Here is a 27,376-nt window from a genome sequence, read left to right as displayed (position 1 = left end):
GGGGGGTGGGGGGAAGCCCCACTCAGCGGGTCTTGCTGGGCAGGGGGTGATCCCCGCTGCCCCCCACTGCCCCATGCTGTATGAGGGGCTCTGCACGAGCCCCCCAATTTCCCCTGCTCCCCCAGCCCCCCCATGGCTGGCCCACCTACTGCGGCTCCGGCCCTTTTAAAAAAAAAACAAATGAGAAAACCCCGCACTTACTGCTGCCCCACGCTACGTGGGGGGCTCTTCACGAGCCCCCTGATGCCCTGAGGCTGCTGCAGGAATGGTGAGTCCCAGGGGTTTTCTCAGTTTTTTTTTTTTTTTTTTTTTTTTTTTTTAAAGGGCTGGAGGTGGCCCGGGGGGGGCCATGGGAGGTCTGGGGAAGCAGGGGGGCAGGAGGGCTCGTGCACTGGGGGGCAGTGGGGATCGCCCCTCCACCTGCCAGCACCCAGTGAGCCAGCACCCAGTGAGTCAAGGCTTTTTTAAAGCACTGGGAGCTGGGGCAGCCAGGGCAGCTATGGTGGGGCTGGGGGACCAGGCAGGGGATGGGGCCTGGCGGGGGTCCCCCCCCCCATGGTCCCCTCCTCCCTTCCTCGCCCCTAGTACTTACCAGCTCTGAGTCCAGCTGCAGCTCCCTGCTACAGCCACCGGGGACTGCCCAAATCATCAAAACTGTCCGAATCTTTTCTGAAGATTCAGAGAGCTTTGAATCAGTTCGGACCTTTTAATTGGTCCCCTGATTCAATTCGGATTCGGTGATTCGGCCACCAAATTGAATCACCATCCGAAGCTTCACACAGCCCTACTAACGAGGTAACAGCATGTGTTTTTTGCTTAAAAAGCAAAATCCCCTTTACTCACTTTCCAGTAAAATGGAGCCAGTTCAGAGATCATTCTCTCTTTCTCATCGGTAATCTCGCTTTCATGACATATTCTCTTGACTGCCTTTGAAGCAGGAGTCAGAGGAATCACACGGGTCATCAACTGCAAGTCCTTGCTACCTCAAGCAGTCGCATTTCCTGTGCAAATTCTTCCTCCCTTTCTTCCTGTGTCAGCCACATCTCTATCTTTCTAACACTATTGATGGTCGGGGGAAAGAGAGACAGTGCTGAATGACAAAGCCTGATGTGATCCCGTTCTGGAACCTCCTGGTTCGGTTTCTGCTGCAGGTCCCATCCATGCAGCCATCATTTTAGATGATTCATGGGTTTTCTATAGGTGATCCTGATGGGAGACTTTTGTCCTTTGTCATTTGAGAAATCTTCTTGACTTGCTGTTTCTCTTGCAAAGGTAGAGAGAGTCTAGAGTGGGAAGAGGTCCATATCGCTTATTATCCTCTTGAATACTGAAATGAAACTCGCACTGAACACTTAGCCTTTCAATTTAATACAAGGACTGTTGTTGCGTGGTGAGGAAACTGAGGGGAGACCTCAGTCAAAAAAAAATGGTGGGGGTTTCTCCTAGCCCTTTCCTTCAGTCTGTGAGCAAGGCAGCTCCCTAGCGTGTGATTGACTGGGTGGTGCTGAGGACCTGCTTTGTCCTATCATACTACTAAGAGCAGTTTTGGACCTAACTTGTGTCAGCAGAGCTGGCTGACTTGGCCAGCTGACATAGTGTCTCTAGGCAGAGTGCCAGGATGTGTTTGGTGTAGGGAGGGGACAGTATAGGTTTCATGGACCATGAGGTGGATCAGTTATCATTAGTGAGTAGGCTCTCATGCAAGAACAGTGATAGCTGGACCCAGATAAATTGTAAATCCCAACAGTACAAGGTATTTAGTGCTGCAGATCTGCCCCAACACCCCAAGGACTGAGTGGCAAACAAACCTAGTTTATGGTGGGCATGGAAGTTAAAGCAGGGGGACTACAGTTGCCAATCTCCTGCTGCTATAAAGGTTGTTAATATAGGCCTGAGAGATCAAAGTCTTCATGGTTTCCTTGGTATAGCAATCTTTCCTCTCTGTCACCATTACATCCCATCCTTCTTACTCTGTCTCTTTCTGACTTCTCTCTAACCACTTGAAATTTTGCTTTTAAGTTGCTTGGAGTCTCATTTGCCTTTTATCTTTCACATAGAGGGAAAAAATAGGGAGCACCCAATATTTGCTTTACCTTCTCAGGTTCTTTTTGTTTTTACTGGAAGTATCTGGTGAGAGAAATAGGATGCTGCAGTCACATTACTGTGGAAATGCCCCTACTCAGCAGGTCCTAAATAGGAAGTTTGTATCCACCTGTTAATAGCAAGCGATAGAATAACACTGCACCCTGCATGGAAGCTGAGCCAGCTGCAAGGGAAAGGGTAAGGGATACAAATTTTGGATACAAATCTCCCCTCCATCTGGTCCCTCCTTCCCCTGTCTCAGCTTCTTACTGCATTATAGTCCTGCTCCATACTGGCCACTATCTCCTATACTGTTGCTGTAATAGCCAAGGATTCCTTCCAAGGAATCTAAGACAGACAGTTTCACCTAGAGTTTTATATGGAAAGCTGTCTGTTATGGGAAGCACTAAGTCTATGTGGTAGAATTTCACACCCTCCCTAGTAATTCAAATTGAAGAACCTCATTGGAATTAACCTAGCTCTGTTCCGACATGGGCCAGACAGCTTTGGCAGTATGTCAGCAGTGGGGGGCTTTCCCTGTCCCTGTGTACTGGGGACATACATCTAGAAGTTGTGCCTGTGCTCCTACCGCTTCTCTTTGCCTCCAGCTCCCTGGCTACAGCATGGGTTCAGCTTCCAGTTGGTGGAGAGCTGCATCAGGGTCAGGCATTTGGAAGGTACATCTGTGCTGCCACTTCTCTCTTTCTCCTTCACCCAACTCTGGCATGAGCAGCCTGGCTCAGTCACGTCCCCCCAGTGGTTGGAAGTTTTGCTCCTTTATACCAGGACAGGGATAAGCAGCAGCAGTGTGGGCACAGTTTCCAGTGGGCACAGTTTCCAGATGCCTGGCCTTGGAAGTAGCAGCTTCTCGCTGCTCAGCACCAACGCGGGCACTGATAAAAGCAAAACCCTCTGGTTTTGGCTCTGGCTGTGCAGGCCTGATTCAGTGGCTCACAGGCCAGATCCATCCCCTAGGTTGTATGTTGCCAACCCCTGTGACACAACTTGTAGCAGGTATAAATGCATGCTTATTCCTGTCTTTTTCTCCTCATTGACTGAAGTATAAATCATCAAATCAAAGAAAGCAGAGCCAGTGTGTGCCCATGACCCGTGTCACACAGAATGCTTCTAAACCTATCCAGGGACCTGTTATTAGAAGGCTAGATGTGTTGTTGATACAGACATAAATGTAGCTTGAATTCCCTTCTTATTTGGGGTTGCTGCCCATCGTGATTTTGATGGGACTCCCCTTCCACGTATGTTTCTAAGAATGTTGCCATCATATGAGAAATGTCTTGACCCCATCAAATGAGCATCCACAGATAGTAATGCTTACGTCATGGTATGAGCATGTACATAGTAAGAGTCTAGAGGTAGGTAAAATGACTAAATTTCAGAAGAATTCATGTAATTCATAAGGTAGAGAAGCTTTTGCCACTTTCAAGAGAACACCACGTAAAGATTTTTCCAATAATACATTAATTGTCAGCATTATGTTAGAAGCATTACATCAGGATTAGACTCATTGGATGAATCCCCCCACCCCCCCAAGTGCATGTCAGCTTCTAGTATTCATGAAAGCTGCTCCAGATTTAACTCTTCATTGGGTGTCTCCTAGATTACAACAACTTTCAAGACAAGATAAAGCTTTGCTTATTGCTCTAGATAAGCAGTTTTCAACCTTTGGGGTCTCAAAACACCTCTCATTAAACTAAGCCAGCTTAAGTTTTCATTCATTTCATGACTACAGAAAAATAATAGAGCAACTTGTTCCATTGCAAAGAACTCAGAAAGGGCACAGTAGAGATGCTAGATTCCTGTTTCAAATCTCTTGTGAATCATGTGTAGGTGTATGCACGCTTTATATTACACAATACCTTTACAAGGATCCTACAATACCTCAGAGTACTATAACACCCTGTTCGGGAAACTGCTGTAAAGAAACATCCTGGGGATTCTTTTGAATATAATGTTTGTAAAGAACTTGAGTGCCAAAAGTGACTTAATTTTTTTGAGTGCCCAATTTAAGACTAAATGACTTCTGCTTCCACTCTCCCCTACACATGCCCCAGAAGTTGCTGAGCCTACATCGTCTCAGAAAATCTGACTCCTTTGAGGTATATAAAATTGAGTGCTCAAGTGCCAGTGTTTACCAAAGCTAATTGAAGCAGATACTTGTGAAGTCATTAGAAGGTGAACTATCTCCAAATCACTAGGTTAATCATGGGTATTTGCGGGATATGTTTGCCATGCTGTATTAGGAGGACATCAAATGAGCACTGAAGCCATATGTTATTAGCTTGGAGCTTTCTTCAAGATTTCTTCTCATGTTTGACTTCTCTCTTTCAAGGCCTGGCAAGCCTGCTGCCATGGTAGGTTTTCCCTTCTACCATATCATTCCCTCAGTAGATCTCAAATCAATGGAGAAGCTATACTTGGAAACGTATGCCTCAGAACTTCTGGAATATTCCGCTCAAAATGTTTCTCTTTTGTTTCTACTGCCCCTTCCCCCTTGTATTTATCCCCAGACTTCTCCTCCTTGCCCAGATCTACTCCGCCCCCAACAATCCCCTATTCATTTAACTTCCTTAAAACTTTGCACTTTTTTAGAGAGCTGTAAGGGCTTGATACACAAAGTACCCAAACTTGAAGAGAAGCAATAGGGCTGATGGGTAGGTAATCAGATTTGTTTTCTCTCATCTCCATATAGTGATATTATCTCTGTAGACACCAAACCACAGTGAGAACTAAAACTAAGCATCACAGAGATGCTTAATAGGATGTTCTAGACTGAGCACTGAGGCCCACTGGGTAGAAGGTTTTCTTAATCTTTACTAATCTATGGAGGAGCCTCTGGGAAACCCATCAGACTTGGCCCTTAATATAATCCATGGCCTGTTGTGACCTATTTATAAAACTTTTCTAAAAAGGTCACATGAATATATTATCTCAAATAGTATATAATTAGAAGTTATAATCCCTATCCCATGATCATATCTTTTGAGCTTTAACATATCTTAAATTAAAACATGGATATATAGGTTAATTTTAAAAAAAATCTTAAAAAAGATTAAAAAGATTTAAATATAAAATTTTGATTTAAACTTTTGAAATCTGGGGTTTTTTTTTTTTAAATCATTGATTTTTATCTGCCCTGATATCTATATATACTTAAATAACTATATATATATATATATATACAATGCATCCTTCTGGTTAATAAAAATAAATACCAGATTTAATGGAAAGGCTATATTTATGTGCAAATCAGCATGTCTTAATGGATACCAATTATTGAGAATTATTGATGGATTTAAATAAAGATTTTTCTCCTTCTGATTTTAAATTATGATTAGACTTGGCAATTATAAATTGCTTTGATTCAAGTTTGTCTGCCCCACCACTGAATAACTCTGTCACAGACCTTGGCTGAACTTAGGTTGGCAGTGTAAGATCCACATGCTGTTAATACTCCCCTAAGCTGTCCACTGTTTTCTTCCTGTGAGGGCAATGTATTAATAACAAGGCAGTGCTAATACCGATTCCTGGAGAGATTACAGGGGTGCTTCCAGTAACAGAAGAGAGGCAATTCCGATCAAACAACATGCTTATTTCTTAGGTTAAAAAATGTAGTACCTCTGCTGTTCCAATTTTAGCAGAAGAGCAAATGGCAAGCCACGACCATGACAGAAATGGTTTCTATGATTTGATACTGATCTAACTGAATCTGGGCAGGGCTAGAAATCTAAAAGGGAACCTCTTGACTGATGAGTCTGGTGGCTTATTTTTGCATTTGCCGGCAGCTGGTCACTTCAGGGAATGGGAGGGTGGGAAAATGATGGGAGTGGGGGGTAGGGGAGACCTCATTCTCTGGGGGTGGGGTAATGACACAAGTAGTCTGAAAATGAATCAGACATCAAGGGCCCTAGGATAAAAGCAAGGCGAGTGCCTTCCTTGCAGTGTTGTTGGGCAAAAAGGATAATCGGTAGCTGTTTTTAGGAAATTCCCCATCCTTCACAGCTATGAGCTTTTATGCATGCAAGTGTGAGGCACAGGTAACTGAGGCTCCCTCCATGGGAGGGCCCCTGAACCACTCTTGTGCCTGTTTGGACTTGAAATACGTTCACCCCTCTTCACCTACTTGTATTTTACTCTGATCCCTTTATACCAGCTGGCTCTGCCATTGGGGAAGCTGCGTCAGTTTGTGCCTTTCCTCCTTTTAGGTGTCTGCTGCCTGTTTAATGCGCGACTACTGTTTTTAAGCGACTGAGGTGGATTGTTTGAAAACCTGCCATGTGTTTAAGCATAAAAAGCCTAACTTAAGTTTCCAAACCGAATCTCAGTTCTGTCCACACCCTCAAAAGATGTGCAGACATCTGTGAACTTAGTTTAAGGCCAGCAGAGAAATAGTCAAATTGGGGAAGCGTGGGTGTCTGTACACATGCTCTGGGGTGGTTAATCAGAGCACCTGCTTCAATTAAAATGTCCACAGCATCTCGTGTTCAGCATCCCACGTTTCAACATGGCAGCGGAGGCTGTTTAACTAAAGCTCGTTCAAGATTTTGAAACGGGAGGGGGGGATGCTGAGTACATAAGATGCTGCAGCGCGCTGCAGCATTCATGTCCGAGCACGTGTATAAGTGCCCCGTGTGTGTATTGGGGGGTGGCAGGCAAGAAGGGACAGGTCTTACAGTTTGGATCTTCCGTATGTTTAGCTAAGATAATAGTCCACCCTGATTATGGAAGCCTACAGGCAATGCGTTGGACCTCAGGCTGTAGGCTATGTTCCCAGTTACTTTTCCTCATGCACGCACGCCACGGTATAAGCTAAATGTTCTTTGGACTGCTGCACTCCCCAGAAAAAACAAGGCAGGCTTGGAAAAAATCTGTCTGTGGCATCTGAGTATGCTTGAATGTTGGGAGGAGTGATTTGGGGTAGGGTTCCTTCACCTCCCTTCCTTTTGTGAATAAAGTGAGTAACTTGTTTCCAGCTCTCCACATCCACTTCCACCCCATACCAGCACACTACCCACTTGCACTCTCTCCATCTCACCCTGCATGTTACATAGTGCAGGGGCCCAAGGAGAGTTTCCTATGGCTTTGCACTCTGGCTCCCTTGTGCTGCTGCTGTTGCTGCATCTGGAATTCATTAGTGACCACAGAGAAGGGATGCTTGCTTCTCTTAGGTAGGGACAAAAAGTGGGGGGAGGAAAAGGAAGGGCTTTTCAATCTATTTCTACTACAGCCAGTTAAAAAAAACAAAACTAAATGCCACCCCCACTGCAAAAAGTGAGTAAGCCTCAAATGTGAGTCCAAAATAACTCGGATGGAAAGACTGACTGACTGGCTGGGCTAATTCCACTGGGCAGCTGAACAAAAATAAGAACCTCCCTGGCTTTCCCTCTGTCTACAATGAATGTAGCCACCCCTCCCTTCTCATGTGGAGGGAGTTCCTACCCCCTGCTGGCAGTTTCCCTATAGGTGTAAAAGAAACATACTGTCCTGGAGGGTTGTGGCCAGGGACCTTTTGTCCTTGCAAGCAGGATTCTTCTTGTGCTGGGGAATCTCTTCCTCTCTTCATTGCCATGAAAGGAGCACCCCTCTGCCCTGATTTTCTTAGCCATATCGCTTACAGCTAATCCTCTGTCTCTTTTCCTAATGGGTCATTTTGCTACTAGTGGTCCTGCAGCAGTCTCTGACCAAGGAGACTGTGCATGCTGTGAATGGCCAAAAGGTTTGGGCACCTGGTCTCCCTGGGAGCTCATTTGGAAGATGCAAAGAGGATTGTCAAGAAAACCATTTGTTGTATGTACATGCATCTCAGCCTGGTGGGCCCTGGTCAAGCATTCTCATGTAAAGGTCCCTCTGTTGTTTTCCCCCTCTTTTAAAGGGCATCCCAAGGGGAGGAGCAAATAATCACTCTTAAAACAGGCAGACAGGACTTGGAATGTGTCCCAGGCTTCCTGTAAAGAATGGTGTGGTGCTGGATTTTTTTTTTTTGTTTGTTGGAAACATTGCTATGGTGATCTAACGGAGGGAGAAGAGGCTGTATTCTATTAGCTTAATAAGTTAAAGCTGCCACAGAGAAGGTGGAGGCAGGAGGGGGCAGGGAGAAGCAAAACGCCCAGGAGGTGAAAGTTGGATGGGAACTTAGAAAATTGACTGGGAAAGTTCCATGTCCAGAGCTGCATAGCCGATGGCAAACTAGTTCTGAGTAGCACAAACCAGACCACGCTGTTGTGGGGTGTGCCACCTAATTCAATTGATCCCCAGAATAAAATAAATCTCTAGATGCCAGAGTTGCTGTCTTTGGCCTTGTCCCTTCATGCTTCATTAAGGCCATTTAGCTCTTTATTTTTAATTTTTTCCCCAAGTGAACTCAGTGTAGAAAGAAGTTGCTGAATTTCTAGCCCTAAAGGCTAAAGCTGTTTATGTAACTCCAGAGGAATCAATGGCATTGAATATTTCCCTACTGGATCCAATTCCAATCTTCCTATTTGACCCCAAGGACCTCCCTCTAGGGGTGTTTTTGTCACGTAACACATGGGGTAGGGACAGAAATTACGCACAAACACATGTAAGTGATTGGAAACTGGTTCAAACCTGTAACGCAACAGAATTTCAGCGCACAAACTACATTCAAAATGGCTGAAACGGGTTTAAGATAAACCTGGTTGGATGTAGTGTCAATAGGGTGGCCATTAGTCCTATTTTATATCAGACCATCCTGTTTTTAAATTCTTTGTCCCCTGTCCATTTCTGAATGAGGAATTGACATTAAAAAGTCCTGTTTTTCAGTTCATTGGTGGAAATACATGTCAATCATTTATTCTCATGATTCTTTTGGCTGTGCCAAGAAGTAAGGTGGTACACAGTCAAGAGGAGAGGGGTTCTGAGCCAGCCAGGGAAGGAAGGAGGGAGGGGGTGGCCCTGCCCATTGCTGCTGATTGGCCAAGGGGCCTGGTGGGCCCACCCTTGCTGCTGATTAGCCAAGGAGATGGCGTCACCACCGATTGGCTGAGGGGACCTGTCCCTCGCCAAGGGGCTGTCCTGTATTCTGGGGGTGCATCAGTGGCCATCCTAAGTATCAGACTTAACCGATTTAGGTTAAATTAGTTTATTGAACTTCTGTCCCAGATCCTTTCCAGATTCAAGTGAATGCACAGTCCCTCAGCTTCCCAGGATATTTTGCACCTCCCCTGCAGACCCCTTCTCACAGGGTGGGTGGGCTAGCCTTGGCCTAAGCTATCTGCTCGAGCCCAGCAGGAAGGGGTGCTCTGGCATCCCCTGGCTTTTGTTCTGGGACACTGCGGGCATGTGGTTACATTTCAGTAAACAAAAGTGAGTATCTGTTCACTTGCTTATCTGTTCAGCCTATGCAGCTTTGACTAAACTCCGAAGGTTGAATTGATTCGGCCTCGGGCTTTTTGACTGCCTATACTTCAGGGGTGGGCAATTATTTAGGGCGGAGGGCTGCTTACCCAGTTTTGGCAGGCTGTCGAGGGCCGCATAGGTAGCCCCGCCCCTTGACAGGTGCCCTGCTGCCTGGTAAGCATCTTGGGACCAATGTCCCAGGGCCAGCACCAGTAGGGCCCAAAGTGGGGCACAGGCTGGCAGGGGTCTGTGGAGCCGAGCTGGGCTGCACCAGCAAGGAGAGGGGGGAGCTGGCCAAGCTCCATAGAGCCCCTGCAGCTGGGACTCCGCGCTCCTGCCACCCTGCTCTGGGCCCCACCAACCGGCCCTGGGACACCGGTGTGGGACCCATGCTCCCGCACCTGCTCACTCCCAATGACCCCAGCCCCGTAGTACAGGCAGGGTGCAGCGCACAGCCCCGACCCCCTGCTCGCCGGCAGGGAAGAAACTGGTGCTGAGCGCAGGGAAAAGTGGCCCCTCGCCCACCCCATGGCCAGCACTTTCTGTTGGAGGCGCTTGCAGCTCACGTGGGGCTATCCTGAGCAGGCACAAGCAGCCCCGTGCAGGCTGCAAGTGGCTGTAGCGTGGGGCACCGGCCACGGGGTGAGTGAGGGGCTGCTTTTCCCCATGCTCAGCTTGTAACCCAGCCACGCTGCCAGCCTGTGCTCCATGCCAGCTCTGGACTTACCCATCGGGGCTGTGCACAGCAGCAGCAGCACCTATGGCCTCCCATTTGCCGCGCCGGGCGCCGGCCACAGGGAGGGGGAGGGGCTACTTTCCCCTCCCCGCACTCAGCTTTTCCCTGGGTCACTTTTCCCCAGGCTCCTTCCCTGCCTGGGTTCCTCCCCTGGCCTTCCCCCTTACTTGCGATTCCATTGCGGGGCAGCCACATGCTCCCAGGCCAGAAGCCTGGACTGGGGCTTCTAGCTGGGGGGTGGGGCTGGGTAGGCCCCGCTGTTGTGGGAGCCGGCTGGGCTTCCCCTGGGTCCTACTGCCCCTGGTTCCTGACATTTTTGACAGGAACCAAGAGCAGATTAATATTAACTTCCTAAATTTTTTAGGGGCCCCACGGGCTGGATAGAATGGCCTCGCGGGCTGGATGCAGGCTGTATTTTGCCCACCCCTGCTATACTTAGTCATGCAGCCCACTTGGAACTAGACTGATTCTATCAGCTCCTTCCTGGCAGTGTACTGTTGGGGGTGAAAGGTTCCATACCTAGTCTCCTGAGCCACATATAGATAGGTCCTGTCTTTTCCCATGGTCACAGGCTTGCATGACTTGTTTGGCCCAAATCTGCCTATTTCCTATCTGTCCCAAACCATATGTTTAGATATCCTGTATCTTTTTGTGTCAAGAGACTTTTGCCAATATGCAGAAGAGAAGGGCATAGTGAGGACAGACTTGAAGGCATCTGTATAGTTGTATATTCAAGTGCAAGAGGAGTGGAGTCTTTGCATTCTTTACTTCTTGAGAAGATCTGCATCCCAAAGTTGAATCCAGGAATGACTGATGAGGCATGATATATTGAACCTATAGAATGACCATACTAGTTGGGAAGGAAGTGAGAGAATCTCTCAGAAACAGTACCTGGAATAACCTCCCCTTAAACATAGTCTCTAGGTACCAGATTGTGCCTTGCCCCATGTAACTACTTAGCTCAAGGAGAGGCCACTATTCACTAGACCAGTGGTTCTCAACCTTTCTAGACCCAAGTATTCCTCAAAATGCTAGCTCTTAATTTCCACTTGTTTCTTGACTACAGAGAAGTAATAGAACAATTTTGTTGCCAAGAACTCGGAGAGACCACAGCAGATCAGAATATTTTTAACAGTATGAAATCCTATTTGAAATGTGTGGGTTTATCTTGTGAATCACGTGTATGTGTTTGCATACACAGCAGTGCTAGTATTGCACAGCAGCAATTAAAAGGAACTTGTGGCACCCTGGTTGAAAATCCCTGCTTTAGACTATGAATTTTACTGCATCACTCCTGCAGCTGAAAAGAGAAGCTGAAGCTGTGTGGTTTTGATTCATGAAGTTCTCCAAATCATTGTCTTGGTTTTGGGTTCCCACTTTCTCTTCTGTTTTCCTTCTGGTTTCTGTATGCAATAAAAATTGCCTGGGTTGAACTGGAAACATCTCGTAAGTCGGCTGACACCCTGGTAAAATGTCTGGTGGACTTGGGCCACATTTCAGGGTTGTTGTTTTTTTGTTTTTTGTTGTTTTTTTTTAATACAAAAGGGCATAACCAGGCTGCCCTTTTCTTTTTCCATCTGATATGTGTTTGCTCTTGACCTTTCATCAGCTGTTGCATCTGTTTTCTGTGCCTCGGTTGCTTCTCTTGCTTTTTTGTCTTTGGGACTGTGAGTGCTTGGGGGCAGAGAGGCTGGTGCTTCCTGAGTGTTTAGGGTCTCATTGTGCTAAGCACTGGATAGTTTCCAGATTCTACTACAACAACACATGAACCTTGATATATGGGATCACACTATTAGTCTGGCTACTGTAGTATCCTAATCGATCCAGATTATTTATATTGTTCTCATTACCACATCTGTGAATTATGCCCCAGGAGTGGCTTCAGGATCCAGGAGGGGAGAATATGTTGAAATTGCAAATAGTTACAAGATGTTTGTTGGTGGTTGCTACAAATACAACTTTGCTATTTTTCACTGGGGTATATATTGTGCTTCAGTTGAATAAAAAAACCTGTTATGGGCACTGTGGGTCTAGTTGTTTTTAAACATCCCTAATCTTTTGGAGGGGGGAGACCTAAACATTAAAAGTAAATTATAATTCCTTCTGGGCAATTGGAACTAAACAGACGGAGAAATTCAGTGCAAAAGGCGCATGGAACTGATCTAAACGTAGCTTGCATAGAACTATAACAGTTTTGGTATTGCAGCATTAGATGAGCCATGCTATCTGCAATAAAACAGATCTGGCCATGGCTTGTTGCAGCCCAACAGAGACCAAGTAAATCATGAGAACAGCAGAGACTTCCTATACCTGAAGAAGGGTGATTGCACCCGAAAGCTTGCCAAGAACTTTTTTACAACTACTCAGTTGATCTAATAAAAGATATCACATCTGCTCAAAGAACCTGTCCTGCATGAGAAACCAGGCATTAGAGTTCCTCCTCTCTCTCTGATGTTTAAATGTGGTGCCTAGCCTCTAAGTAAGGAAGACTATGCAAAGCATGAGAGGGGAATCTGCTGGAAATGGTAGGTATGTATCTTGGTAGAACAGCAATGTCTTGTTTCATTTTTTAAGTGTGCTACTCGAAATGAATGAACACGTGTGTGTGTGTGTGTGTGTGTGTGTGTGTGTGTGTGTGTGTGTGTGTGTAGGCCAGGGTCCAGCTGACTCAGTCTCTTGTCATCATCATCATTTTTCCCCCAGGGAAGGTATAGATCTAAAATGAATCAGCCCCCTTCCTTGGGAAAGGCAGTTCCTTCCAGATCAGGCTGCATTGCTCTAGGCAAAGGAAATGGTCAGTCTGTATGGCACCTAGTCTGGAGAGCTAGACCAACCCTTTTCCCCTTTGTTCCCCTGGAGGGCTTTCAACAGCTTGAATGGATTTGGCATGGGAAAGTATGCAAGAGCCTGAGTGACTCCGGTTTGACATTTCTTCTAGCTGGTGGATGCTGCTAACTTGGTTAGCGTGAAGCGTTCAATGCACAAGAGCCCATTGTCTGATTAAACATTTTGTTTGTTTATTTTTAAATAAACTCCAGAGAAGAGTCCCACTCTGTTTGCCTCCAGTAGCCTCCAGTGCTCTGGCCCTCCGTGACAAAGGGAGACTTTCTCTATAAAGGCCACTTGTTCCTGCCTTAGTAGAAAAGTGGCTCGGTTCCCAAAAGGCCTTTCAGGCTTTTGTTGCTTTCGGAGTGCAAGCCAGTTATCACAGTCCTTTCCGTCCCTTGACTGTCCATTCCCACTTTTCCTGATGAACAACTTCCCTCCCCTGGATTTCAGACAGGAAACTCCATACTGGTTGTGAGATGAGTTGTACTGAAAATCCAGCTAGTCTGAAGCCTGTTATTTCCCTTGCTGCTGTGAATTGATAGGGTGGGGTTGCATTCAGATTCCTTTTAAGTGACTGAAATCCAGTTCAGGTTTTTCTCTCCCCTGGGGATAGACCCAGAGTGCATTACAAGTGGACTCTGGAATCCTACTCGTGTTCTCTTTCTCCTTATTTTGAGACAATGATTGATTTGCTATAAGGAGCCCCATAATCACTTGGCCTTAGCTATCCTTATCTGAGAGAGCTGTGGAGAAAGAAACTCTTAACATGTACCCCCGTTCATCAGCAAGACAAGTGCTTTACAACCTACTCTGGGGTTGCTTCCTCCCCTGGTCAATGATAGACACCCAGCAGTTTGGTGTCTGACCTGGCCACCTTTATCTTCATGAGAACATGAGAGAGAGGTGGATTGTGCGGCTTTTTCGTTTTTGTACTCCTCAGAAAAAGGGGAAAATAACTTTTCCTCCTACTTCTGCTTTTGCATTTTTTGTGAGGAACATATTGCACTGGATTGTGATTTAAAGCAAGCCATAAATCTCTCTCCTGCCCTCACAAAGCAGGTGTGGGTAGAACTTTTATCCCTTGTGTTCATATGCAACAATATCATCTTCTCTCTCTCCTATCCTGATTTGATGGCAGGTTGCTGTGTTCAATCTCTCCTAAGGTTTCCTTTCCTCTCCACCCCCGAAGCTTGAGGAAATATCTTAAACTTGCCTCTGTATGTGAGACCCTAGAACAGGTAGTGTCTGGAATAGGTAGTGTCTCTCTTCTTTACTGTGTTCTGGGTTGCACTGGTCTCTTTGGGTTTACATTATTCTTTTTGCCTCCTGGTTTTCACACTGAAAGCCTCTTTGCAATTTATTTTCTTCCCATGCTGTAGAACAGGGCTGTCTGGCTGATGGCCTGGGCCTACAAAGGGCCAGCACGCAGTCCATGAGCAGTTAACATGTGGCATGCGGGGCCCTGGTGGCTGCCTCTCCTGCTGCCGCATGGCTGGGGTGGAGTGGGGTGGGACAGGGGGTGCTGCGCACCTCCTGCACAGCTGGCGTCCCTGTGTCACAGGGCAGGGAGCTGCATGCTAGGACTGGAAGGCAGTGTGCTACTAGGACAGCCAAGAAAATCTGGGGGGCTGTTGCCCCCCGAGTGTACACTTGCATGGCATGGAGCACCCAGTCATGCCAAAGTTGGATAGCCATCTGTAGAAGATTTCCCCAACTTCTCATTCAGTCTTTATAGAGTGTAGCTTTGAACCTGGCTCTTGGGGTAACAGCTTACTGGGGTCTGTGACTCTCACTACAGGTACCAGTGGATAGAGAGGTGCACAGGACTTTTTCTTCCCTGCCTGCTACTACCCAGTTGGCTGGCATCTGACCAACTACTTTCCCTGTTTAAGGGCAGGGAGAGGAACAGAAATTGAGCCAGGTAAACTGAGAGCTCTCCCTGGTTTTGGATTGTACTTCTGCAAGTTGCTCCTCTCCTGATCCACCCTGCTCTTGGACTTTTCTTGCCAACCCTGACCTTGGCATAAGCTTTGTGACACCAGTTCTAAAGCTATGGCCATCTGGCACAATAACCCTGATCTCCAGTAGGCCCTCAGGCCTGGCTGTCCATATCCTGATGCCTAACAGAGTCACCTTTCATATTTAATTGACGAAATAAAGAAGTGAATCCTTGTGGCTATGCACCTCTGTTGTGTCCTTGTCATGTCCAAGACTCATACGCACCAGGTCCAGAAGTGCACACTGAAGGTAGAGATCCAAGGCAGTCACAAATTAGCACTCTTTGAGTGTCTTCACTGCTGCATTTCTAGGATTGTTGTATGTGAACAAGATCAGGTGTGTGTGGGACATGCTTGGAGCTTCCCATCCCAGGTGTGCTGAAGCCACATGCCTGTGATGACCCCAGTCCTCATTAGCTGGACTACCTGCAACTTTTATATGCTATACCTGGATTTGCTTGAAGAGCTCATGGACAAGACACTGTTTATGATGAGTCTGGCATTTCTGGGCCAGGTGTGCTGGGAGGCAGTAGCCGAAGGTTGTGAACTTTCGTGACTCTGCAGACTTAAGTTCAGAGCAGAGCTTGAACCCGTGCCAAAGGCTGCTTCCAGTTGACCCAGCTGTAAATGGGTACCTAATCTTGCAGGCTGGAGCATCACGTGCCTGAGTTGCCAGCCACATCATCCCTCTGTGTGCCACTAGCTATAGGAATTGCTTTATCTTAACCACAGTAGCCCAAATGGACTATTAGATGAGGGACAAACCATGACTTCACTGCTGCTGTTGCTAGAATTGCCTCATGCTGCTTTATATCCATAGCCTGTGGAGTACCATGCAGCCTTATTTCCCTCTTTTGTCTACTGAGATGATGATAGGAGAATTGTAACTTAATGGAGGGGCAGCTGCTGTGTCTTGAAGAAGTTCCTTTTGTTTAGACTTTCTCCCCAGCTGTCCCCCCAAGGGAAGTAAAATGACACCTCCCACGGAGAGAACAAAATGCATGACCTGGGACAATCTGACACTGAGTCTGAAGCAGTTTTCTGGTGTTCAATGTATTTTTTTTTTCCTTTTTGAAATATTAAATTGGTTATCCTCTCTAAATAAAAATCAAACCTACCACTCATTGAAATAGCAGCCACACAATTTCTGAAAGCCTTCACCAGTCTGCATCTTTGAGGAATTTGGCAGGCAGCCAGAAGATAGTCTTCATTTGAAAGGAGGTGCTAACACCTTTCTGTATCTCTTTGCCCTCTCCCTGCTTCTCCTTCTCTTCCTGGCCTCCTGCCAATTTGCTTTTGCTTTTTTCCTAAACTAGCATTTATGATCTTATACAGATTGACTTGTAGCAGCTGAGGTGATACCTGAATTGAAGCAAAGCAGCAGGTTCACAAAGCTGTCACCTGGTTCCTCCTTTCCAGTTTACAATCATCACTGTTTTCCTCTCAGCAACCCTCCCAGGGTGAGCTCTTGACCCTTTTTGACTCCTCAAGGAGTCTACTGTTTATAAACACTGTTGTTTTTAATTTTTTTCTCTGGAAGTCAAGTAGGGCCCGGCAGACTGACTGGTTGAAAGAGAGACAAGCTTTCATAGGTAGTGTAGACATCAGTCCTGACAGCCTTGTTCCACTCTTTAAGAAAGCCTGTGTGCATAGAGCCAGAGGGATGTAGAGCTACTTGGATTGTCAGGAAAGGCAATAGCATAGGTGCTGTGCCTTATATCTATGATCCCCAGTCACTAAGCAGGACTTTCTATGCTAGGTGCTGAACAAACAGACAGCATCTCTGTCAAGGAATTTATAAACCCCATCCTCAACCCTCCAGGTTGGCAGGGATGGTTCCCAAAACACTGAATTCCTGTGGTGTAACTGAGTCCATGATTAATGTAAGCTGCAGGAAGGTGGGGGGGTGCGTTTAGCAAAATAGTTTCCTCCTACAGTTAAGTTTGCCTTTCTGTAAAGTTATCAGCCGGCTACTGCAAGGAAGTCATTCACCAGCTGCAAATCTTGTTGGATCGTTCCTGGTCCTTGCTGCTTCCCCGTGACTCTTACTGCCTTTTCCTTTGCATCTGGCTTCTTCCTCCTAGATATAGCAACAGCTGTGGCTTAAGTGCACGGTTACAGTTGAAATGGTAATTTCTCATTTTTAAGAGATTGCAAACTTTGAAGGTTCTCCTGCAGTATGGCTTCTACTAGATTGTAATAAGCAATCATGTTTGTATGAGTGAACGCTGTATTGCCTGATTACTTCTGGGTTTTGTTGTTGTTCTAAACTTTATTTGGTTTTAGGAGTACAGGTGTTCCTTAAACAAAAATATAAGAATGTATGAGGTGCCATACTGGGTCAGACCAATGGCCCATCAAGCCCAGTATCTTGTCTTCAACAGTAGCAGGAGTAGATGCCTTAGGGAGAGCACATGAACAGGGTATATCTAGAGCAGTGGTTTTCAACCTTTTTAAACTCAAGGCAACCCTGGAGAGACTCGAATGCCTGGATAAACTCAAGTCACCCCTTGGAAAATGTCAACTCTTTGTTTGCTCTTTGACTACAGAAAAATAATAGAGTAGTTTTTCTGTTGCAAAGAACTCAGGAAGACCACGGCTATAGATTTCTATTTGAAACCTCTGGGTTGATCTTGTGAATGTTTGCAGACATAACAGTGCTAACATTGTGTGGTACAGTGTGGCACCCTTGAAAGGATCCTGAGGCACCCCAAAATGCCAAGGCACCCTGGCTAAGAATCACTGGAGTAGCGATCCATCACCTGTTCATTATTCTTCCTGGCATCCACAGTCACTGATTTAGAACCACCAGAGGATACACCTCATGGCTGTTCTGTTGAATAGCTATTGATGAAACTACCATTCATGATTTTCATCTAGTCCAAGGATGCTCAAGCTCTAGCCCATGGGCCAAATGCAGTCCACAGAGCTTTGGCTCCTCCCCAGGTCAGGAAATTTGGCAGCAGGGAAGGAGTGGCCATTAATGTGGCCTCCCTCCCTGCCCCACCGAATTCTCAAACCCTGCACAGCCCATTGAAGTTGGGGTATGTTCTTTTTTCCCTGTAAGGCTAGACAACACCCTGCCATCTTTATCTGGATCAAGCCCAGCTGCACCATCTTCTCCCCTACCAGTGGGGTGAGGTTGGGGCTGGGCTATATCCCCTACCCTTCCATGGGCCTGGGCCATGCTCGTAGTGCTGTGGGACTGGGCTATACTTTCTTTCCAGCGTGCAGCCAAGCCATGCCCCCTTCCCCTAAAGGGTTGGTTTGGGCCCAGGCTGCACCCTGCCCACTTCTGCATGGCCGAATGATGCCCACTGTGCCTGCTGCAGGTGCCAGATCTGGAGAGAGCCAACTCCCAAGTAGATGGGGCACTGTCCATCCAGCCCAAAGGGAGGAAAGGTGGGCTACTGATCTAATCCACTTTTGAACCTGGCTGTACTACCTACTCCAGCAACCTCCTGTGGTAATGAGTTCCACAAAGTGAAATGAATTGGCTGTCCCTTGTGCTTGGCTTACACTTAAAGATATAGTTTACAAAAATGCTCAACTTTGCTCCTACTTAATTAGGTAAATAGTAGGCATGTCTACATGTGCATTTAAGCGCAACTAAATTTAATGCTCATTAAGCGATTTTTGGCAGGTGTCTACACATACAGAGACTTGGCACTAAAGTTAGTTCCAAGTCCTTAGACTTGGCACTTTTAATTTAGTTCCAAGTTCCTGCAGCCCTGCCATGTGCCCCTGTGGCCACCAGGGTTGGGGGAAGAGGAGGCGGGGATTCCAGCTTCCAGCCACATGGCTGCCAACACTTGGCAGCCATGTTGAAGTCAGATCTAGCTACCAGCACCTGGCAGCCATCTGGGAAACTCTGATCCCTGCCCAGGAGCCGTGTGCCCAGCACAGGGGCAGCATGTAACAGCTCCCTTGTTGCCTGCCTTGCTTCCCTGCACCAGGGCTGCTCCATCCCCTTCCCCTGCCCACAATGCACAGTGCTCTACTGCTCCAGCCTGTCCCCTGCCAGTAACAACCAGTGCCCATGCTCCTGCTGGCCATGGTGGTGGCCTTGCTGGCCCCAGCCCCCTCCCCGCAGGCCCCAGGACAGCTGCATACCTGCCAGCAGGGGCCAGGGTACTGGCTGTGGGAGGCTCTGCCCAACCCCCTCCTTCTGCACTCCCTCTTCCATCCAGCCTGCCTCACCACCCACCCCCAACACCACTCTCAGGACACGCACGTGGGTGAAACAAAAAAACGTATTACCCTCACAGCACCCACCCCCTCCCCCACCAACCAAAAAAACTCGCTTACAAGTGCGAAAGTATATACAAGGGGAAAACTATATATAGAGGCAGTTGCACAATAGCTCAAAGTAAAGTCTTACTCCTGCATAGTGGATGGGTGTGTGTGTGGGGAGGGGTAGGTACGCATGTGTTTGGGAAGCTACTCATGCACTAGATCCCAGGGAGCAGGTCGGGGTGGGGGTTGGGGGAGGGGGCAGGGACAGTTCAGGCAGCAGAGCTCACTTGAGTAGTGCAGTGCAGTGCAGATGCAGTCCATCCTCCCTCCATCCCATCTGCCCTGCAGCTGCCCCCACAGCACTCGGCATGGGGCTGAGCCCCACTGCTTCCATCCAGAGCAGCCCACACTGTGCTCCCACCCGCACTCGCCAATAGCCCCAGCCCGGGCCAGCGTGCACAGCTTCCCAGTGGGGCTGCTCTTGCTAATGCTGCAGTTGACTCAATGCTGCTTGGCTCCCCCTACCTCCAGTGACTCCTCTTCCTCCTGCTGCCCCTGTTGCAGTGCTCTAGGCAGCAGGCAGCATGGAGACATGGGCCAGGCACCTCAAGCCCAGCCAGGCAGGGCGGGTTGGGGGGAGCAGGGGGCCACAGCTGGGTGGCTTCTGCCTCAACATGCAGGGCTCCAGCTTCCAACCACTCAGCCACCCATAAATGGATGCTCATCACACCAGGTGGGTGGAGTGGGTGAAAGGTGGCTGGGAGCTGGAACTGGAGTGGGAGTAGGTGGGAGTGCAGCATGGGATGCCCTGGGCAGGAGTGGGCAGGGCTCAGCCCCATTCTAAGTGCTGAGGGGGCAGTGGAGGGCTGGATACAATCGATCATCAGGTCATATTTTGCCACATCTGGTGTAGACTATAGTAGGTCTTAAGTTGCTTAATGCCGATATAGAATAGTATTTGCTTCACCAAAGTTTGGGTAAGAGAAGAAGAGATGAAGGAAATTATCAGACAGGAGGAAGTCATGAGGTGTGAACCACTTCAGAAATGTTAAGGATAGTGACATGGGGAAAAAAACAATAAATGTCTCACTAGGTCATTTAGTGGTAAAGTACATTTAGTGTTTAGGTGAGGCTAACTTGAGACGAGATAGAGCTTAGAGATACAGACTAGGCGTACAGTAGATTCCACTTTATAGAATTGCTGGTTAATAGAATCAGCCACTTATTCGAATCAATATGGGAAAACCAAAACCATTTGCATATTATTACATGTAAAAATCGCTCCTATTAGAATCACAGTTTTCGGTTTTTGGAATGTTTTACCGAGAAACCTGGGGATTTTGCAGCTTTGTGAGAAGCTCTCTGCAGGCTGGCAGAGTTCCAGCCTGCGGGGGGCCGAAAGGGAGCGGGAGGAGGGTGGTTAGGCAGAGGGCACCATGTGCGTGTATGTGTTATGGCCAGGCCATATGCATTTCCTGGAGCCGTGCTTATGGCTCCAGGCAGTCTGGAGAGCAGCTCTCACAGGTAAATGGGGGGCAGGGGTTGAGCTCCCATAGGGAGAGGTAGGGAGTTGGCTAGGGCTAGGGTCCCAGCAGGGAGTGGAACAGGGCCATGGGCTCAGTAGCTTTGAGGGGCACAAGCCGGCGCCACTGCCCTCACTGCCCACACCTACCCCCACCCCCACCCCGTGCATGGGTCTGGGGGGTGCAGGTCCCCCCTTCCCCTTCGGGAGTGCACTGTGCACTGGGGAGCTGACCCCACCCTCCATACCCAAGCCTGCAGCGGGCCGCAGCAGCAGGTGGGGAGCTGAGCTCCACTCCACTGCAGCAGCCGCTGCCTCCTGCTGGGGGAAGGGGGCTATGGACCTGGGTCCATAGTCCTTGCAGCTGGGGTCCCCTTCTGGCAGAGATTGGGGGCCAGGAGGCTGTGGGTGGGGGTGAGGTGCACCAGTAGGGCTGGAGGGGCTGTGTGGGGTGGTGGGGAGTGAATATCTGTGTTCTTAAAAACAAAAAAACCCCCCAAAAAACGGGTCTCCTTTTAATGAAATCTGCTGGTTAATAGAATCAAATCACCATTTCCCAAAGTGATTCCAATAAAAGGAATCCACTGTAACACCTGTTAGGAATGCCTTTATTTTTCCCCTTATGTAGTAAATCTGGATTCATCTAGGAATATTTGCTCTTCTGCCTTGAACTACAATTCATGCTGCCTAGCCCATTTGTAGACAAACTAAAATAAGAACTCTTAAAACGTGGGTGAAAAGTCCCTTTCCCTAACAAGTTGGCCCCCTACTAGAGGCTTTTTAAAACTTTAGTACTTAAAAATGTTTGGATTAATTTGCTTTCAAATATCAATAAGATTGTAATGCATTTAAATAACCGTGCACTTTATAAATATTTAATCAGCTGCTTGATATACTTTATCTATACTGTCTGGTCATTTGTATCTTTCCTCTGTTTCATTATTACATTTGTTATCAAAATGTATCTATAGCTACATTTATGTTTACGAGTACATTTTGAATTGTACATTTGAATTTGAAATTTTGAATGGGAATTTGAAATTTTGAAAATGTAACATTGTGAATTTTGGTAAAACTAGCTCCTCGGCCATTTCTTGGTGTCAGACTGTATCTAAAAGTCAACAAGTGCTTAACTTCTCAAACTAATATAGCACTGTCAAAGTTGTCTGGAAGCTTTTTAGAGTATTTTCCTGACTTTTGATCGCTTTTGATTTTTTTCCAAAGATTTACTTCGTTTGAAGCACTTGATTCCAGTGGCTTCTTCTGGGCATATTTCTCTGTCTTAGTTTTGTAGATTTTTACTGAAATTTAAGCCCAGTTTCAAGTTACTAGCTTCAAATGTTTTTTTGACATGTGTGTTCTTTATGGAGATGCATTTTTTTTCCCACAATAAAATGATCAAATAAATTCAGATTTTGAAGGTCGCCACACACTAGAGGCTGGGTGATGACTGCAAACATGGCAAGGTGTCTGGGGCAGCTGCCACACCCAGAGCAGCAGCAACCTCCAGTTGCCACTACTAGCACAATTTGTGCAGATGCAAAAACTGGCAGCTGTTTTGTTTTTTTTTCTTGTGCCTTCACCCCTGTCTCCTCCCCACAAGTCAGGGGCAGCTGCCATGGTTGCCCCACCCTAGTTACACCACTGCTACCCACACTGAAAAAAAACAAACATTTACCCATGCAGGTAACATCTTATTCTTAAAGGGGGGGTAATAGGAATGGCTTGAAATGGGAATTTATACTCGGACTCAGTTTTTATTAAGTGTAGGTAATTCCAGTATTCTTGCAAGTAAGGTATTGATAAAAGCAAAGAGAGCCAGGTGTGGAGAGAGTAGGGGTGCCGCGATAGAGATTTTTGGGGGGCCGATACTGATAGCTGATTTTTAAGGAGGCATATTGGCCGATACCGATCCGATTTCTGATGCACAGCCCGGCAGCTTGAAGAGCAGTGTCCAGCTGGTAAGCCTGTTGTGGTGGAAGGGGAGAGGGGAGGGGACAGGTGCTGCCCAGCCAGGGCGGGGAGCGGTGCTGGACAAAGCCCCGGGGGGGCGCGGGGAAGGGGGCGGCTCCCACTGCTGCGCACACCCTGGGAGACCATCATGCGGGGCAGGATGGGCTGCTGCTGCAGGCTCAGGCCAGGGCAGCGCCAGGCTCTTCCCAGCAGGGGGGCTGGGCCAGGCTGTGCTCGGGGCGGGTGGCAGCGGCTCTGGGAGGGAGGCTGCAGGGGAGCTGCAGCTACCCCAAAATTTGCTGTAGCCTCCCCAACCCCCCATCCGAGCTCTGCCACCCACCACAAGCACAGCCCAGCGCAGTCTAGCCTCTCACTGGGAAGAGCCCAGTGCAGTCTTGGCCCCAACCTGCAGTGGCAGCCTGCCCTGCCTGATGCAGATCTGGGGCATGTGCCCTCCTGGGGTGCACACAGAGGCAGGAGCCACCTTCTCCTTCCTGCGCCCCCCAAGTAAACCGTGGCTCCATCCCGCTGCCCTGCCCTGTCTAGGCAGTGCCTACCCCTGCCCCAGCCCCACTCCCTTCCACACCATGGGGGCCTCGATCTTCTCCCCCGCCATGCATCCTCCCTCCCCTTCTACCACAACAGACTTACCAGATGGATGCAGCTCTCAAGCTGTTGAGCTGTGCTTCTCACTGCCTACGTGCTATGCTGCAGGTGTGCGCATGTACAGGGCATTTATCAGCCATGTTATTGACCACAGCAGGCAAAAAAAAGCCAATTTCTGATACCGTCAATTTTCTTTGTCAGTGCCAATCCGATATCAGACCGATGTATCAATGCACCTCTAGCAGAGAGAACACTACATCTCTGCTTAGGATAGCACAGACTGGAATTGTGTCATCTGCTACCTTTGCCATGCGTAAATCACAGATATCCAAACCCAGAAATTAATTCTCATTAGGAGCCTTCCTGTCTGGTCAAGGGCTAGAATATTTCAGCTGCGAGTTCTTTATTAACATGCTTGCCCTGTCTGTCTCTCCCTTGCAGGGATTTACATCCTGATTGCTGTTGGTGCAGTGATGATGTTTGTGGGGTTCCTGGGATGCTATGGCGCTATTCAAGAGTCACAGTGCCTTCTGGGAACGGTAAGAGACAAACTTTGAACACCCTGTGACACCAGGCAGATCTTCCCAAGGCTCAACAAAGTTAGTCGTTGAAAGCTGGACTGAATGGTGCTCAGGGAAGTGCCATGTAGAGGAAGACTGCCATACTGGCACGTGGATATAACTAGTGAAAGCTCTAATTTTCTGTGAAGATGATGGGAATTTAACCCTTCGAGTACTGCCTCAAAGGGTGTAGAGCTCATTTTGTTATCTGAGCACAGGTACATTCTCCCTGAATACCTCTTACCTCACCCCCAAGCCTTTTAGAACAGACATTCCCTGTGAGTTTTGGCAGCAGAATCTTTATTACACTCCAGTTGCCCTTAAAGCTTGTATTGGGCAGTTCTGCACTAGCAACCAGAAAGCTGAGGCTGCTGGTACATACCAGCAAGCCACTGTTTTAATCCCTGGCCTAAAGAAAGGAGCAGGAGCCAGCAGTGGAATAGGAGGATGGAGGTAGCAGGCTTCATGGATATTCATTCTCCATCCATTTTAGAATGAGTTGTCTGACTGCATTTATTACTCCCGATCAAAGTAGCCTCCAGAATGCTGGAAATTGGTCTCCACTTGACATCTGACTATGGATAATGCAACTTGCTTAAGAGTGACCTAGTTGTGACCTAACTCGAGGCAGGAAAAGTAGCAGTAGACCTTCTAGCAGTATTGTAATACGGATGTTGGGTAAATGCTGGGAAATCCTTTATTCAAATATAACAGGTATTGTTGGCTTGAGCCAAGGACTCAGATTCTTGGCAGGTTTTATTCTTCACATTTGAACATACTGCACAGGGAGCTCCAGGCCCACAGAGTGTTCTTGTCTCCACTCATCTTTCCCTCTGACCTTCCTCTTCCTGTCTGTCAGCTATGGAAACACGGTAAGGATTTAATGTCTAAACCTTGCCTAAGTGTTTTAGATGCATGGGAAGCCATTACCACTTCTTTCTTTTATACTTACTCCCTTATGCATCTACCAAAAGAGGAAGCTTCATAGTAGAGTCCTAGTGAAAAAAAAAAATTGGAGATCTCTTAAGAGATTGACATAAGCAAATCTTAATACTTGGAGAGGAAGTTTATTTTGGATCACTTCCCAAAAAAAAATAAAAATTAGGTGTCCAGCTTCCTGTATCTGCAAATAGACTATTCCCTAACATATTCAGCCCATTCTTTTGGCATGTCGGCACTTCTACAATCTAGATCTGCAATGTCATTAGAAAATGAAAAATAAGAGAGGAAAGCAGGAACTACCTCAAATTTCTTTGAACTTCCAAATCTCAGTCTGCATTCAATCCAGTGCTGTAATGGACTCTAGTTGGAGAATTTCCAATGCTCGAGTGTCTCTCTGGATTTCCTGAAGTACTCCACAGTGCACTTTGAGATGTATGGGGGGTATTCTTTGTATTCTGGGGAAAGAAACCAGTTCTACTTTGAGCCCACCCCCAGGTGCCGTCTCTTAATTTGTGTATGTCCTCAAAAAAGCACAGGGAAGGCCTCCGTTTAGCAGGAACAGGGCAGTCCCAGTGGCTTAAAAATGAGTTCCATCCTTGAATGCAGTAGGCTAGACTTCAGTCTATTAAGCCAAAGGAAAGGTGTTTTATGAGAATCTACAAGCAAAGGATTAAAAACTAAAGGGTAGTAGTTTTAGGGAAGACCATTTTAAATGAGGATTCCCACCCTTATTAACTTGATTACTTCCCACTCAACCCTTACAAGAAGCCTATTTCAAATGTATTCCAGTGGCCTGGGCTTTCAGCTCCTTACCTCCATTAAAAAGGCAATATTGTGTCTGATTTACCACTTACACAGTTGGTAGTGCATACTTTATAAGAGCACAGCTGTGGGGGGGAGCACAGACAGATAGCCTGGCCATTGCTTTGGGAACCTGGCTGCAGGCTTTCATCCGAGCAACAGGCTGGGAGCTGTGCAGACACAAGTTACAGAAGACAAAAGATGTTACATTTTGTAACATCTTTATCTGATCCTTCACACCAGGGGTCAGATTTTCACCCAATCGGCCATTTTTAAAGCTGTTTGCAGCCATGCACTTGTGTTTGGTCACAGCTATAAACTGCTTTCTGTGGCCAGATCAGGGAAAAAATTGTCACTCCTGTCTGCACTCTAATAATAGCATGACTTAATACTTTTTACTATTAAACTTCAATCCATTTCTTATATTACATTCCACAAAATTTTCTCAATCCTCCTGTATAATAATTCAGTCCTTTTCTGCAAAGCAGTTTGCACCATTGTTAGTGTCATCTGCAAATTTTTTAAAGGTACTTTTAAGTCCAAGGTTGCTGATAAAAAGGTTAAACAGGACAGGCTCTAAGAGCAAACCTTGAAGAACATCACTAGATGTTGTGGTCAAATACATATTTATTTGCATACCACTTACACCTTTTCCACAAAAATCAGCCCTCCAAAATAGAGGGGTGCTTCTTAAGCAGGGTGGGGGTGGGGGGAATTATTCCTGCTTGGGGACACTAATGGATGCCATCACAACCACAGTTTTTAACTCTTTCACAGCTGCTGCCAAATTGACAGTAGCTTTTGATTGAGCAGCCAGGCTGAGCAGTGAAGCTGAAGAATGTACTCTGTTCGTGCAGTCAGCATTCAGCCATGACTCTGGGGGGAAAAAAATATTTCATTCTGCCCTAGCAAAATAAGGTTTGTGCTTTTATTTCAGTTGGGAGGAGGCACATGTGGTATGCAAGAAAATACAGCAACTTTCCTTTCAAAATAATCTGTTGTAGTCTCCCTTCGAGCCAACTGATTCCTTATCCACCTCATAATTACAGCATCAATCCCTGTCCTTTTGAGTTTGGCCAGTAATTTCCCACGAGGCACAGTATCAAAAGCTTTGCTTAGATCTAGATAAATTATGTCCACTGCATTGCTCTTATTCAAGAAATCCATTATCTTGTCATAGAAGGATATTAAACTAGTCTGACACAGTTATTCTCTGATAAACCCATGTAGTGTTTTGTCCCATTTTCCATTTCCTTCCGCATCTGTACCCATTCTTTCCTTTGGCACCTGTTCTAAGATTTTACCCACTGGTGTCAGGCTAACAGATCTGTAATTGACTGGCTCATTCTTTATCCCTTTTATAAAAATTTAGGCACTGTATTTGCTATTTTCCAGTCATAGGGGACTCCTAGAGTTGATAGGATGGAGCAAGTACCTTCCCTGTTACCTCTTCCTGATCATGTAGGTGGTTGGCAAAAGGATACAGGGAAAGGGGTAGGGCCTGAGACTCAGCCAGCCAGCCAGGGCTTGGCTCAGGCTAACTTTCCCTCCTGGAGCCTTTGAGGTATGTGAGGCTTGCAGGGGGCTGGAGGCCAGCTGGGGACCCCCTCCAGCAGAGCTAGGGTAGGGAGGTAGGGGGCTGTGGGTTGGGGATGGGGGGCACCAACAGGGCTGGAGAGGGGGGCTGTGGAAAAAGCCTGTGGGCTGGGTGGGTGGGGCAGGGGTGTGTGTATGAGGG

General features: G+C 47.1%; 1 protein-coding gene across 2 annotated transcripts in view; it reads left to right on the top strand.

Annotated features, from left to right (window-relative positions):
- Positions 1–27,376, top strand: part of CD81 (CD81 molecule) — an 89,591-nt gene that overhangs the window by 41,417 nt on the left and 20,798 nt on the right. For both annotated transcript variants that reach the window (XM_025202115.1, XM_006022031.3), the window contains exon 3: positions 23,777–23,874. In XM_025202115.1, coding sequence (XP_025057900.1) covers positions 23,777–23,874 — 98 coding nt within the window. The remainder of the gene's footprint in view (positions 1–23,776; positions 23,875–27,376) is intronic.

Source organism: Alligator sinensis, unplaced genomic scaffold, assembly GCF_000455745.1.
Source record: "Alligator sinensis unplaced genomic scaffold, ASM45574v1 scaffold983_1, whole genome shotgun sequence".
NCBI lineage: Eukaryota > Metazoa > Chordata > Crocodylia > Alligatoridae > Alligator > Alligator sinensis.
The sequence above is the reverse complement of the archived record's forward strand: the minus strand, read 5'-3'. Positions and strand labels throughout refer to the sequence as shown.